General features: G+C 37.9%; 2 protein-coding genes across 2 annotated transcripts; both read right to left on the bottom strand.

The window, feature by feature from the left end:
* Positions 1-3,096: 3,096 nt before the first annotated feature.
* Positions 3,097-5,085, bottom strand: LOC101164531. Its single transcript, XM_004065734.4, has 4 exons — positions 4,793-5,085; positions 4,656-4,701; positions 4,528-4,574; positions 3,097-3,703 (listed from the first exon to the last, which is right to left on the bottom strand). The coding sequence occupies exons 2-4, from the start codon at positions 4,696-4,698 to the stop codon at positions 3,293-3,295; spliced, it is 501 nt and encodes a 166-aa protein (XP_004065782.1). The 5' UTR covers positions 4,699-4,701; positions 4,793-5,085; the 3' UTR covers positions 3,097-3,292.
* Positions 5,086-5,692: 607 nt separating this feature from the next.
* melk (maternal embryonic leucine zipper kinase) lies at positions 5,693-14,029 on the bottom strand. Its single transcript, XM_023956469.1, has 18 exons — positions 13,901-14,029; positions 13,568-13,681; positions 13,402-13,487; positions 12,298-12,414; positions 12,076-12,219; positions 11,900-11,968; positions 11,653-11,745; positions 10,934-11,032; positions 10,784-10,852; positions 10,500-10,598; positions 10,139-10,225; positions 9,881-10,006; positions 9,636-9,797; positions 9,013-9,271; positions 7,061-7,154; positions 6,825-6,981; positions 6,525-6,628; positions 5,693-6,429 (listed from the first exon to the last, which is right to left on the bottom strand). The coding sequence occupies exons 2-18, from the start codon at positions 13,644-13,646 to the stop codon at positions 6,252-6,254; spliced, it is 2,022 nt and encodes a 673-aa protein (XP_023812237.1). The 5' UTR covers positions 13,647-13,681; positions 13,901-14,029; the 3' UTR covers positions 5,693-6,251.
* Positions 14,030-14,525: the final 496 nt, after the last annotated feature.

Genomic DNA, 14,525 nt, shown 5'->3' with positions numbered 1-14,525 from the left:
TAGCTGTAACATAGAAACTACTAGATCGAGCTTCCTGCTCTGCTCCATTCTGATGAAGACTAGATCTATTTATGTCTTGGTTTTTCTCATCTGAGCTGCCATATGACTCAAAAATGCACGGGTGGATAGCTCCAATACTGCCTGCCATTTTGTTTATTATTTGTTATTTTAGGGTTGTGAGGGGATGTAAGCTAGCAGGAGAGAGTGTAAACAGATGGATTATGGACGTGAATTTCTTATGAATTCGTCCTGCTCTGCAGAAACTATGTCCTAGAAAATGACAGGTTTTTTACTTTGCCGAAAAACAACATGATCATAATTACACTAGAAATGCTTTTACAATAGATCAAAAGATGATTAGAGTGAGACTTTAACTGTCCAAGTCTCTTCTCCAATGATGATCTTCACATAAACATAAAAACTCTCTGCAGATACAAGCACTATTGTTAAAATGTGATTTGGGATCAATGTAAAAAAGGGACTTTAAGGACATTGTAGCAAGACACATTCATGGAAAACTGCTAGAAATCAACCTGTGAACTCATCAGAAATATGAAGCTGTGTGCTTTTTTGTTCCTGTGATTGCTAACACAAACTATTGGATGAAATGCTGAAACAAAATCTAATAGCCACTTAGCTTATCCCTCTTGCAAAATAATTATTTCTCTCACAGGCAATCTTAAGCTGTATATTGGCGAGTATCCTTCTGCAACTTTACTGAACAACTAGACACTGAACAACCAGAGCACAAGGCTCTTGGGGACAAAGGTTTGTTTGTACCATAATCACATTTGGCTTTCTCCTGCTAAAAACTTCCGTCCATCCATTCATTCATTCATTCATTCATTCATTCATTCATTCATTCATTCATTCATTCATTCATTCATTCATTCATTCATCCATTTTCTTAACCCACCATATCTCCCAGAGCCTGTCCCAGCTACTGTTGAGTGAAGCCAGGGTACACCCTGAACAGGTTTCCAGTCTGTCGCAGGGGACATACTCACTCACAACTAGAGACAATTTAGAGTAACCAATTAACATTCTGTAGCAGGTTTTTGGACGGTGGGAGGAAGATGGAGTGCCTGGAGAAAACCCACACATGCACAGAGAGAGCATGGAAACTCCACACAGAAAGGTCCCCGCTGGGACTCGAACCAGGGCCTTCTTGTTATGAGGAGAGAGCCGCAACCCTGCTGAAAACCTTTTTTTTTTAATTGATATTAAGTGATTTTTGATGTTCCATCACAACACTAGGAATGCTCCAATCCAAAAAGATGATTGGCATCCATATTAACCCTTGTGCTATCCTAGGCACTTTAACAGTGGGAGTTGGGTCATCTAGACCCCACAAGACAGTGTGCTGCACCGTTTTTCTTCAATGATTTGTGATCTTCACTGGTGTCCATGGATTACATGAAATCTTTCCACCTTAATCCACCTTTGTCATGGTAGGAAGAACACGTCGATGGAAGGGTGGGGTCATCTAAAATAGCACAAGGGTTAACACAAACAAAGACAAAATCTCAGAGTTAAAGGCTGCTGAGTGCTGTTTTTAATACTGGACTGGGTGGATGTAACTGTATACCACCCTGAAATGGTTTGAAATGAAAATTAAAGTCTAAAGTGATGGAAGTGACCTTAAAATATTTCAACTTTGTTAAATTCTATAAGTAATTTGTTGAAATCAGTGATACAATATAATAATTCAAAACACAAATACGCAAGATTTCCCATGCACCAAGTAAGTTATTTGAGTTGATTTATTTCAAGTATGTTGTAAAAACAACAGATACATGAATACCCTCACTGATAATCATTCAATTTATGGAACAGTGGACTCAAAACTGTCACTGCATCCATCTGAGTTAACTGAAGTTATGTAAAATATCGATCCATCAATCTTCTTGTGGAGGATTGTTTGTTGGGGTTGCTGGAGTCTATCCAGCTACTTCAGAGCAAAAGCAGGGTACACCATGGACAGTTCACCAGTCCATCAAAGAGCTTATGTAAAATATACTAAATGCAACCACAATCACATGCAGATTAATGCAGTATTTGTTCGGGTTTCACATCCCAACATTTTTTGGCTTGAGAAGAAAAGGAAAAGTTGTCGGGGATTAATTTTTCAGGTGTGGTTGACAAATGTTTATCCTTTCAACCATTTAACCGACTTTCCACTATTCTTGCAAGGGGGCTCCACTCTACATCTCATTCCTGCAGACGATATCCATCCATTTTCCCATCTCTGAGACAATTACAAACTCCCCTCTTTTCATTTATCACCAACAATTAAAACAGCACAGGCGTAGACTACTTTATAAGCCAAAAGCCAATGGACGAGAGGAGCGTAAGGAGGCGATTGAAAGTGGAATGAAGTAGAGTCAACAATGAGAAAGAGAGAGCAAGGCTGACAGCACAATTAAGGTTTTTAATTCTCTGCTTGAGTGGGCCAGTCCAGTCTTTATGCTAATTAGGATGCCACGGCCATGTAATAAATCTCTATGATCCAGCCTCATTTCCCCTCTGTCTTTCAGTCTCATTCACACAGACATGCGCTCAATCCCACAACCCCTCCCCCAAAAAGTTTGCCCATTACTTTTCATCGTTAAACCCTTCGCTCAGGGTTAATGGTTTTGATAGAAGTGGTTGTTTTTGTGCATTTTCCACCATTTTCTCCTCCCCCCCCCCAAGTTTTTCCTGCAGATCTGTTTACTGGTTGGGCAAGCATCCAGTGCCCCGACTTAATGCTCCCACCACATGTAGTTTCTCTCTCTGTTAACTCCCTTTAGTGTTTTACAGGGATATGGTTTGCCTTGCACTGTTGAACTTCACTGCATAAACACGGAAAGATTAAAAAGACTGATGTAATGAATGCAGAAGATTTCCTCCTGTTCCTCTTTTGTCCTCATCTCCATTTGACAGACATGACTAATGATAACATCTGTAGATGTGAAGCAAACAGCACAACAATCCGCAGATAATTGGAGGGGCCGCAGTTCTAACTGGAGAAAGGAAAATGAGAAAGATAAGTGGACAACCCTTGGCTGTTGGTTAAAGTAGCGACTAGCAGATGCTTTTTTACTCATTTAAAAATCAGAGTCATACGAGAGTGTTTTATTTTGCTTCCTTATAAAGTGTCTCAAAACCAATTTACACACACACACACAATAAATGTAAGAAGAATTCAAGCAGTTTTGCATGTATAAAAATTAATGAATTTTAAAGAAGGTTCAAAGCTGCTTAAGCCGAGGTTCTTTTTTTCCTGGCAGAAACAAACCACAACAAAAAGTCAGCCTTGTTTTGCAACTCTAAAAAATATCCTTCTTGGTTTGGTTTTCATTTGATGCTCCACTCTCCACTGCTGGAGTCGCTTCGCTGCCTCATCTGTTGTCACCTCTTCAACGGTCTCACGATCAGTGGAGTTAGATCGTGCGAGGGTCAAAACTACTATCACCACCCCAACCACCAGGGTCATGTGAAGCAGGTACAGGGTGATTTGGAGACAAGTCAGCAGCAGGGATACGCAGATAGTCGCCACACACCAAGGCCCAGCAAAGATCAGCGCAACGGAGTAATGAAGGGCGCTGAGACCAAGAGCTGGGATGGATATGATGAATCTGACGAGTATGGAAGCCACCCAGGAGTACAAAGAGAGTGGAGATAAGAGGAGAGTGAGCACCAACTCCCCCAGGGTTCCTTTCTGCAAAAGCAAAAGAAACAAGGACACATCAAGTGTTGATTTTTTAAAAAGAAAGAGAAATGACTATTCGCACATGATAACGGGGGGTTAAAATACATGCGAGCAATATGCATCTTGGCCGCACTCATAACGTTTAGCTGAAAGGAATTTCCATCACTTCTTATGCTTGATTGCACATAAATATGTGCAAATAAGGGTCTTAAAAAATGTTTTTCTTAACAACTCTTTAGATGTCGTGTCATTTTGACTCCCTAAACTAATACTTACATTTACACATTTGACATCAAGTTTTGAGGACTTAAGTGAAAATATGGTTTTAGTCTGATGTAATTTTATAAGACCACCAACATTATAGCATCCTATGGTTTCCTATGAAAATGCCACAGTTCCAGGGTTAAAAGTGGCACCCCTGTAAACAATCCTGAAACTGCCATAATCTTAGCTATTGTGACACAGCTCAGACTCAGCAGTTACATCTCAAACTTGTGGCACAGGTCATGGTCAATTCTCATCCCAGCAACTGCAAAGTTAAAAAAAAAAAAAAAAAAAAAGAAAAATTCAATACCCCCACAAATAGTGTAAAAATATTTTTCTTCAGGGAACACCTCAACTGCAATTAGTGAACACTTTTTTTTTTTAATTCTCTTTCCTCCCAAATAATAAACTCTTAAATGTGCCAAACTTAACACTTTATATAAACAGAGAAGCTTTTTTTTTTTAAATCGATCCATTTTGCCCCAATTTGGGAACCAGAACGGAAAGTGACAAAGGAAACAATTCTGTGCCCCAATTTTAACCGTAAACTCCTATTTTTTCTCACTAACCTCATGAGTATTTCCTTTGTCACCTGACTGGTCAGCTTTCAGAAGCCCTGCGAAATTAGTAGAGCAGATTTACAAGCGAGAACGAGATGTTTAGGTCACTTGTGTTGTGATATTTGACCAAAACTCACATAAGAAAAGAAGCACAAGAGCAATTATCAGGAAACCTCTCATTTTCTGCCACAAAAGAGAAATGATTTAAAATAAAATTTTTCTAAACATTGTCAGTTTTAAGAGCAACTTGTTAAATAGCCACTTTGCCACTTACCCAGAAATATAGGCCAGCTAGATGCACATGGCGTTCAGCTTCCTCCTACTTTAACAACGTCCCATATTATTCCAAATTCTTCAGCTTAAACCAAGTAATCCTCCTCATGTGCTAACCACGTGTTTTCTTTGAATCTCAAACAGGAATGAACTAATGAGCCCAGACTGATTTTTGGAAAATCAGCTCCACCTGTTTGAAGGGAGGAACAATGGAGGTTCGGTTCATGGTCCAACAGCCGACAGACAGATCTTTCAAATTTTAAACTTAAATATTTTATACAGTAAAAAATGTCAAATTTAAGATGAAAGAAAAAAACAATTTTGTGATAAAAAGCAGCATGGATGAGAGGTGATTAGAAATATATAAAGAAAGTTTTTTTTCTCATTAAACCTTGCTTCTCACACCTGAAAGAGTCACAACTTTAAATTGCCAATCAGCAGGTGGCCTTTAACTTTTGTTTTTAGCCATTTCCAGAACTTCCATATTTTTCAATTTCTCCATACCAAACATTCTGTTGTCTTAAATATAAAACTATCTTCCGTTTAAATAATCTTAGATTCCTCTTCCTGTTTAGAATTCAAGAATTTGGTAGACAACATGCTGATCACTCTACAAAAGGCATTTTGGTTTAAATGCTATGGAGTTTCTAATATTTTTTAACCAAAGCTGCTTTATTAGGGGTAATTATTGAAAAAAAAATCTACCAACAAAATAATTTGTTTTATATATATTCTATTCTTTGATTTAAAAAAAAAATTAACATTTGAAATATTTAAAAGATCTAACAAGCAAAAATCTGGGAAATCCTCAACATTTTACAGGCTGAGAATGTTTGAAAGTCATCTTTAACTAATTGGTAACTTTAACTAACTGCCCCAAACACTTTTCTCCCCCCATCGGTCTCAATAAAAGCGGATATCTTTTATTATGTTAATTTACAAAATTAGTTAAAAACTCACAGACAGACAAAGAAAAAATAGAAACATGTCAACAAAAAAAATACTTCACATAACCGTGTCAAACATCATTATAGAATACAACAGAGCTGTAAACACATAAAATAAAAGACAAAGAAAGACAGAAAATCAGCAGTATTCTGTGTTTTTGTTCATCAGGCAGGTGTTGCACCTTAAGGGGAAAATTTTATCAAGACATAAAACAAACAGCAGCCAAGCGGTTCAGCTGAAATCGTGCTGCTCTATTTCATACACTCCAACACAGTTGACAGCAGATGTTTGCATAATAGTAAGAAAAGGAAATGAAAAAAAAAAGGCATTTTACTTTTACCATTAAATTCCCTAACCCACAAAGTGTATTGTAAAACGTCTATAAACTTTAAGAAATGCTTCCATAGTCTTGGCAAACGTCTGTTTAGTCTGAACAGACTCACAGGGAGGCCATATTTCTGACAAACAGACCAGTGTCCACAGACAGTGATGCAGTCAGAGACATGCATCCCTTAAATACGGGATGTGGAGAGGATATCCTCAACTAAATGCTTGTAGACCCAAGCATCTCCTTTCAGTCGTTGGCGACGCACGCCAACGACTTCCGGCCTCTGCAGCAGGCACACCTCCAACTCGAACGCCATGGTCACCTTTCCAAAGTCACCCCAGGTCTGACACTTCAGGGTGTAGCTGAAAATGACGACATTTTTTTATATTAAATGCAATTTTAGTATTTCATAAAAGTGTGTTTGGGTGAAAAGACAGCAGGAGGAGTAGCTACTTACCCTTTCTGTGTGAAGTCAACATTTTTCTCTGGCAGGATGGAGAGAATCTGGTTCAGGACCTGGTCTGGATTAGTTTGGCTGGTCAGAGTCACATTATACTGGGCCTAGAAAAACAATTTAGAATCAATTAAAGCAAACCTATAAAAAGACAGAGCAAAGAAAATGGGACACAAAACATCTCTTTTTTTTTCTCTTCATTTTAAACCCCTTTTTATGTATTGCCGTTGGTGAATCATCAAGTACAATAAGTGGATATATTCACTTGAAGGGAACGATATATCCGCTGTGACATATCTGTACCTTAATCTTCCGTGGACCGTCCCGGAGGGCCTTTCTCTTACTCGGGGTTAGCATTGTGATCACCTTATCCAGACCTCTCTCCAAAGAACCAAACATCTTCCCGGCTCGCTTCTTCTTGCCACTGTCCCCTGTGACAGCCATGTCCAGCGACCTAGACCTGAAGAGAAAAGCAGCATCAAACATGAACCCTAATCCCAACGGTTGATTTCAGTTTCCTGCATTTCCTGTTTGCTCACCTTCGCTCTGGACTAAAAGCTAAAATTTCAATTTTTGTTGGTTCATTGTTTTCTATTGTCTTCTTATTGTGTTCCTTAGATGCACTGTCACCACCTGTTAGAAAAAAAAACAACAAACAGTCAGAGACTCTCAAAGGAAAGCATACAGATAAGAATACAAATATACAAGAATACAAATAAAGCAGCAAAGACTGCACTGCGCAAAAAATTCACAGTTTAACTAAAGCAGTGGAGAATCAAACAGGATTGGCTTTGAATAAATTGCAAAAGCTTCCCTGTGACATAAGTTCAAACAAAAAAATTTTCATTTCACTGAGAAATTCAAATATGTCGTCAGAACTAAAAAGGAGGAGAAAAAAGGTTTCTGCACCAGAAACCAACCTGGGCACAAAAATGTACATTTTCTTCATAACGTGCCCGCATCATATCAGTCAAAGCAAATATTTTAGCGCAAGACAGAGTGCTCATCAGAGCACTTTGGAAATCAAACAGAAAATGTCTTTAATATTGTTGCCACACCCTGTTGCAAAACATGAAAAGGTTTAGATATCTGTGAAGGCATTTTAAAAGCAATTTCTAGCGTAGAAAACCAAGGAACTGATCCATTAAAGACGCACTCTGATAAAAAATAAATCTTGTTTTTGGTGTTTTTAACATGTTGTTGTGGACGTGTATAAAAAAATAAAACTTTAAATTGCATTTCTGATTTTCATTAATTCAAATTGTTGTCAACCAGGAACAGAGAAAAGAATACGGTTATCAAAAAGGGCGTATTTATGATGTAGAAAATATGCAACAAGGACAGGAAAGGGGGTTGCTTCCCACCAATGATCCCGCCCTAAACTCAGAAGCAAATTTGTAATGAACTACTGTGGCGCTGCAGAAACTATGTCCTAGAAAAACATTTTTTAATTGGAGCTAAGGAAAAAAAAAACGGCATAATCATAGTTAAACACCCACAAGGCAACTCTTTAAAAAACAGCTCAAAAGATGATTTGACTTTAATTTAAATGTCTCACTCACCGCACATTCTGCCTCAATGAAACTAGACAAAGATATCAAGAACTAGAGGGTTCCAAACTTCTGAAAGAAGCTGTTTGGTGCTTAAATGCGAGCAAATTGACTGGCGCTGACACAAAAGAGAGTATGACATACACAGACACACATGTGCACGCAGTCACACACAAGACTGAGAGCTGGGCTTAAGTGGCAAGAGAACACATGTCACTACAGCCCAAGTGGGACAGTGACCAAAGGAAGGCGACAGCTACACCTGTCAAAGCGCACGCCTGGGGACAGACATACACAGCCCACTCTGGGTGTGTGTGTGCGAGTGTGTAAGAGAGTGTGGACGAGGATGTCACAGTCAGCATGTTTGCTCCAAACTGCAGCTCAAACACTGCAGCTAGAACACTAAGACAGGCTCCTCAGGTTTACCATGAACTGCAGAGAGTTAGCAAACAGCCAAATTTCAACAGGAAACTAATGAGGCTGGACATCTGAACAGAAAAGGCACGACGACAAATAATTACAACTTTAATCGTTCTCTATTCATATTAGTGCCCTTCATTTAGAGATAAGTGAATAGAATTAGCTGCCCGATAATCGCCTCACCTTTGAGTTGGACAGTAATAAGGGTGCGTCTGTCCATTTTCAGTGGCGTAATGACAGATAAATTATTGAAATATGAGGGGCTTTGGAAGAAAAACTGGTCCAATAAATGAGTTTATTACTGGAAGACAATTTACTTGCAAATGTGTAGCATGTGGCTGTGGCACTTGTGATTACGGGTGCAAGCACTATGAGGCCAAAACAGCAAAAATGAAAGAGGGAGGTCTGGAAAAAGTCAATTAAATATTGTTAATCTAACAGTATATTTCTTAGAGGAACAAACTCATAAGAATGAAAAGAAAAATAATAATACACCAAAATCGACCAGAAACTTGTCTTACCTTTCGGCGTGCCTGCATTGGATTTGTTGGCATTGACGTTCTGGTTGGGTGTTGTTAACACATTCTTGATGGAGCGTGGGTTCCTCTTACTGGGCACAGGGGTGCGAGGGGGAGGCAGCGCAAACATTTCCGCTCCTTTGTCCTCAGCAAGATTCTCCTTGTTCTCACTTTTTTGCTCTTGATCTCTTTGCCGCCGCCTCCCCCTCTCCTCCATCGGGCTGCGAACATATCTTTTTTCCACTGTTGGTGACACTAATCTCTATAGAAACAAAGAAGAAACGGTTGATATGAGAGCGTTGATCCAACATTTGTAATTTGTTGACATATTTGATTTTCCCTAAATGGTCTTAAATATGAAAATCTATTTATTTCATCAGTTAATTTTACAGAAAAAAATGTGTAAAAAGTGTACCTATCTCTTATCTTTAGCTAGTACCTGGCTAGCTGCTGCAGCAAGGATCTAAAATATTTTAGTGTTCAAAAGTGCTAATCTAGTTTTTAGAAGAGTGAACACTTCTGTCAGCTTTTTCTCTCAATCTTTCAATCATTTTGTCAGGTTTGGAGAGCATAAATGCTAACTATTTAATTTTTTCCTGAATTAAATTATCTACTCAGCCACATACCTTGTCTCTGGTGGTGTTTCTGTCTGCTTGACCTCTGACCCCATGGGGTCTGTACTGTGGGACTGAGACCCATGGACAGTCATCAATGTAGTCCGAACAGAAGTCCAAAGAACCAATAATCACCGTCTCGTCATCCTCAACGAAGTGAAGGCCCTCTCCAATCTCAAAGGAACAGATAAAATTCTTAAGATTCTAGAGAGTCTAGAAAGTGGATTGAATGCTTGAGATGTGGCTAAGATCCTGACCTGCAGTTCTCTGTGCAGAGGAGAGTCCTCACAGGCAGCTGGCTCACGGCGCAGACGGACAGGCTTTCCTCCCCGCTTCTTTGACAGCAGCAGCAAATATGTGGCTGTGGTCTGGTCATACTTCCACTGAGAAAGTCAAGATCTCTTAGAAATAGTTTTTTTTTTTTTTAAATCAATCACAAACACTGCTTTTATTCAGATGAACTGAGAACAGACTGAAATATAAAGACAATTATGCCCAGATGAGTCCCCACACACCTCCTTCACCAGCGCTGTAGTGCTCTCTCTCGACTTCTTCATGTAGACCGCCATCTCAGTAATGCAGTCTTCATCAATGTGGCCAAGCTTTAAAGAACAAACAAAAACAGACCTACCTTATTGTACAAATAGGCCTAAGATACCAAACTCTTTATAAATATGGTACTATTATATGCAAGCAAGTACATTTATGTATTCCAAAAAATAAGAACGAATGACCAGAAGGGACAAATGTTAAAGAGTAAAAAAACCAAAAAGAAACATTAGAAAACAGAAGAGGTTGGCGACACGCCCCCTTAACAAAAAACATGTTGTAATTGCTTTGCTTGAGTTCGTATCCTTATTGTCAGAGCGTCTGTACCGGCTGCTTGCTGAACCACTCGACAGGACTATTATAGTCCTTCATCACCCAGGGATGGTTCAACAGCTGTTTGACAGTGAGGCGCCGCTTGGGGTCCACCTGCAGGACACACACAGAAACTACAGTTAAAAACGACACCATCGGATCAAGAAAAATGTCTGTAAAATTCAAGGAATTTCGTTTTCATTCTGTGCTAGTACATTTTTATAACTTGGGAATTGCTGGAGTGTTTAAACTAGGATTCATCTTAAAAAAAGAAATAAACATAAGGGCCCAATACAAACCTGCATCATTTGGTTTAGGAGGAGGATGCTACCTGGAGATAGCCAGGGTGGATTCTCATATTTACCTCTCTAAAGGAAAAAACAAAAAAGTTAAAAAAGCAAACAGACATCTATTGTCTTTACTGGAAATAAACTCAACAGTGCTCTTACTGTGATCTTTCGATAAAGAACCATGCAGTTGTCATCATCAAAGGGTAAATATCCACAAAGCAGAGCGAACAGCAGAACTCCCATACTCCACACATCGGCCTAAAGGTTACACAGCTCAACAGTGTTTATAATGAAGCGTTAAATACAAAATGAATATGGTCATAAAAGCAGAACTGTGAAACAATTTTTTCTTAACATTTTTACTGGGTGTCAGCAACAAATGTTCTGTTGGATTACAGACTCACTCCAATCATCTTTTGATCCATTTAAAAAGCATTCTCACTTGTCTTATTTATGATCATGCCCTTTTTATACAAAAATATTTTTTTTAAATCATTGTTTTAAGAACATAGTTTCTGCAGAGTGGCGGTAGTTCAATGGAAAAATTCTTCTGAGTTGTTTGCAGGACCATTGGCATGAGCAACCCCACCCCCCTTCCTGTTGCTGGGAGCTCAACTAAAGGAGCTTTTGGCCTATCCAGCAAATATTCTAGGTAGCAAATACTCTTTTTTTTCAACTGCATTTTTTGTCTGCTCATGATTCACAACAATTTGCATAAAGAAATACTTAGAAATGTAAATTTGAGCTTAATTTTCTTTGGATATGTCACAAGAGCATTTTAAAAACAGAAAAAAACAGTTTTCATCTGAGTGGGTCTTTAAAGTATCTTAAACCCCTAAATTCCCAAATCATGTATGCAAACAGCTTTCCCATCCTACCTCTGATCCTATATATGCCTTTCCCTGAATGAGCTCAGGAGCAGCATAAGCAGGACTGCCACAACATGTCATCAGCTCGTAACTCAATCCTCCCTGTAACAAAAGCAAATCCGCAAAAATCAGCTTGGCTTTCTAGAACACTGTTAATTTGATATTTATTCATGTTTTTATTGTGATATAATGTGCCCTTTAAGTTAACATTGCAACTCTGATCTACACGCAGTAGAAAAGAAACATGGGGAGATACCTTGGGTTTGGCACACAAGCCAAAGTCTATTAACTTCAAGTTTTGGTCTTCGTCGATTAAAAGGTTTTCCTAAAGCAAAAAACAAAAAAATGAATGAAGTTAAACCTAAATTAATCTGCCATCACATTTGAGGTAACACTGTGTCTTCGCAAATATGCAGCAACCCTTCTATTTACCGGTTTTAGGTCTCTGTGAGCGTATCCTTGGCTGTGGACATAGGCCAGGGCGGAAACAATTTGTCTGAAGAAGACCCTGGTCTCTTCCTCTGACAGTCGATCCTTTGCAATGATATAATCAAAGAGCTCTCCACCGGGGCAGTACTGAGGGACAGAAAGGTAAAAATTAAAAAAAAAAAAATGTCCCAGATCACACACACATAAAAACTAGATGCTCTTTACCTCAAGGACCATGAATATCTGCAAGGAGGTTTCGATGACGTGATAAAGTCGACAGATATGCTGATGACTCAGGTTCTTCATTGCCTCAATCTCCAACTTTACACGAGGCAAGTCATCCTGTGAAACATTAAAAAAAACATACTTTTTATTTTTAAAAAAACTTGGATTTTTTTTCTCAAATGCTTAACTTTGAAACCTAAATAGATTTTTAATAATTAGATGAAAAGCTAATGTTAAAAATTATTTTTGACTGAAAAAAACAAAGAACCACAATCTGTTTTTTATGGCCCAATTCTGAAAACCTTTTGTTTGGTTCAAAAGTACCTTGGCATACAGGAGAAAACGATGTTGAGATCAGTCCTAAAAATGCCAACATTTTATGAAGGCGTTGTTGCATCTGCCCCCTTCTACAGAATGAGCTCCTGGGGGGATTTGATGTACTGACAGGAAGAAGATCAACAAATTGGTCCAGAGATCCGGTCTTTCCTTACATCAGCTTTTAGACTCTAAAACACCTCATAGGCATTGGATACTTGTTTTTTTTATTAGATGATTTTTTTGTTTAGTGTTATCTTTTATCTGCTGTTTATATATATATATATATATATATATATATATATATATATATATATATATATATATATATATATATATATATATATGATATATAACAAATCAATATCCCTGTTGTTGGATCAATTAAAGTTCTATTCGATTCTAATTATAGCTGCAAGTCCAAACAATTGACATGTTGCATTTTTGCCAAATGCGGTGGCATACCAGCAAAACTTTCTATTGTCTTTTTAAAAAAAAGACATAGGTTCACAAGTCTGACTTGTTAACTTGCAACTTTGGAATTTGCGCACAATGTTGTTTTACTATTTTAAAATTTCTTTAGACATTCTCTATGTAAGTAAAATCCTACAAGAATATGTTAAAAACACAATTTTTATTGGAGTAGGTCTTTAAAGAGAAAAGGGTTGTGTTTGTGGCTCTTTAATACTCTAGCTTTAACTTTTGAACTTTACACACTACACATAGGTCACCTGCAGGTTCTGTAAGCACACTGCCACTTGTTACTATAAGACTTCTTTTTAAACCTACCCCAAGATCTTTTTTGTTCATTATTTTAATAGCAACCTTCTCCCCCGTTAGAATATGCCGGCCCAGTTTGACTTTGGCAAAGCCACCTGAAAAATAAACAGGGATTCAAACACGATACCATAAAGTTTGAGTATAATAATCGTATATCAAAACACGATATTATTACCTGAGCCGATGGTTTCATACACCTCATAATATTTGTCAAGCTCTGCCGTTCCACGGGGCTCCGTCCTTTCCACAGGCATCTCCCCTGTGTGTGTCGCTTTAAAAACAAACGACGCTGTGATAAAAAAAAAACATGATATATGAACAATGAAATGAAAATACCTTCAAAACTCAGTGTAAATATTTAGCTAACGCCGGTACTAGCTAGCTAAAGTTAAGCGACACATTTAATAAAACGGAAAAAATGGCTAAATGTTTTCAGTTTAAAACAAAAAAAAAAAGAAGTGACCATATTTTCAAACTGTCTTTAACATAATGGAAATTGTACATTTACCTGTGTTTTAGTGAAAAACAGACCGAGAATTGTCAGTGGACGCCCAGCCTCGGTGGGAATGTTTTGTTCCACAAGTTTGAATTTCGCACGTTGAAGTTGACGTCATTTCCTGCTTCCGGTTTGTGCTTTGTCCTCCCCCTTGTGGCGTAAAGTGGTCCTGACTGATGTTTTAAAAACTGTTTTAAATGTTGAAAACAAGATTAATATAAAATAATAAAGAAAAAGAAACTTTTTCATTATTTTTTTAAATCTTTTCCGCAAAGATGATCAAATAATTCTTGACTGAGCCTTCACTGTGGAGAATTGGTTTATTTCTCCAATGCTTGCATGAGTTTTCTAATTCGTTTGCCCTCTTTCCTTACCGGACTTGGGAACAGCACATGGAAAAATTGGAAAGTGACTTTTGAGTCCCAAGACATTTACCCTGATAATTGTATCAAGCATGCAGTTTTTTCCCCCCATGTTTCCGGTCAATATTTTCGAAGTTTTAATTACATTTATTTATGACATATATGTACTGTTTACAAAAGAAAAGAAAAACTTTTATTTAGCACATTACTTTGTGGTAAATACAATTCAACAGTAGAAAAAAATAACTAGATGAAAAGAGAAAATATAAAAAAAA

The sequence above is a fragment of the Oryzias latipes genome, chromosome 1 (genome assembly GCF_002234675.1).
Source record: "Oryzias latipes chromosome 1, ASM223467v1".
Classification (NCBI taxonomy): Eukaryota; Metazoa; Chordata; class Actinopteri; order Beloniformes; family Adrianichthyidae; genus Oryzias; species Oryzias latipes.
Note: the sequence above shows the minus strand (reverse complement) of the source record. Positions and strands in the feature narration are given on the sequence as shown.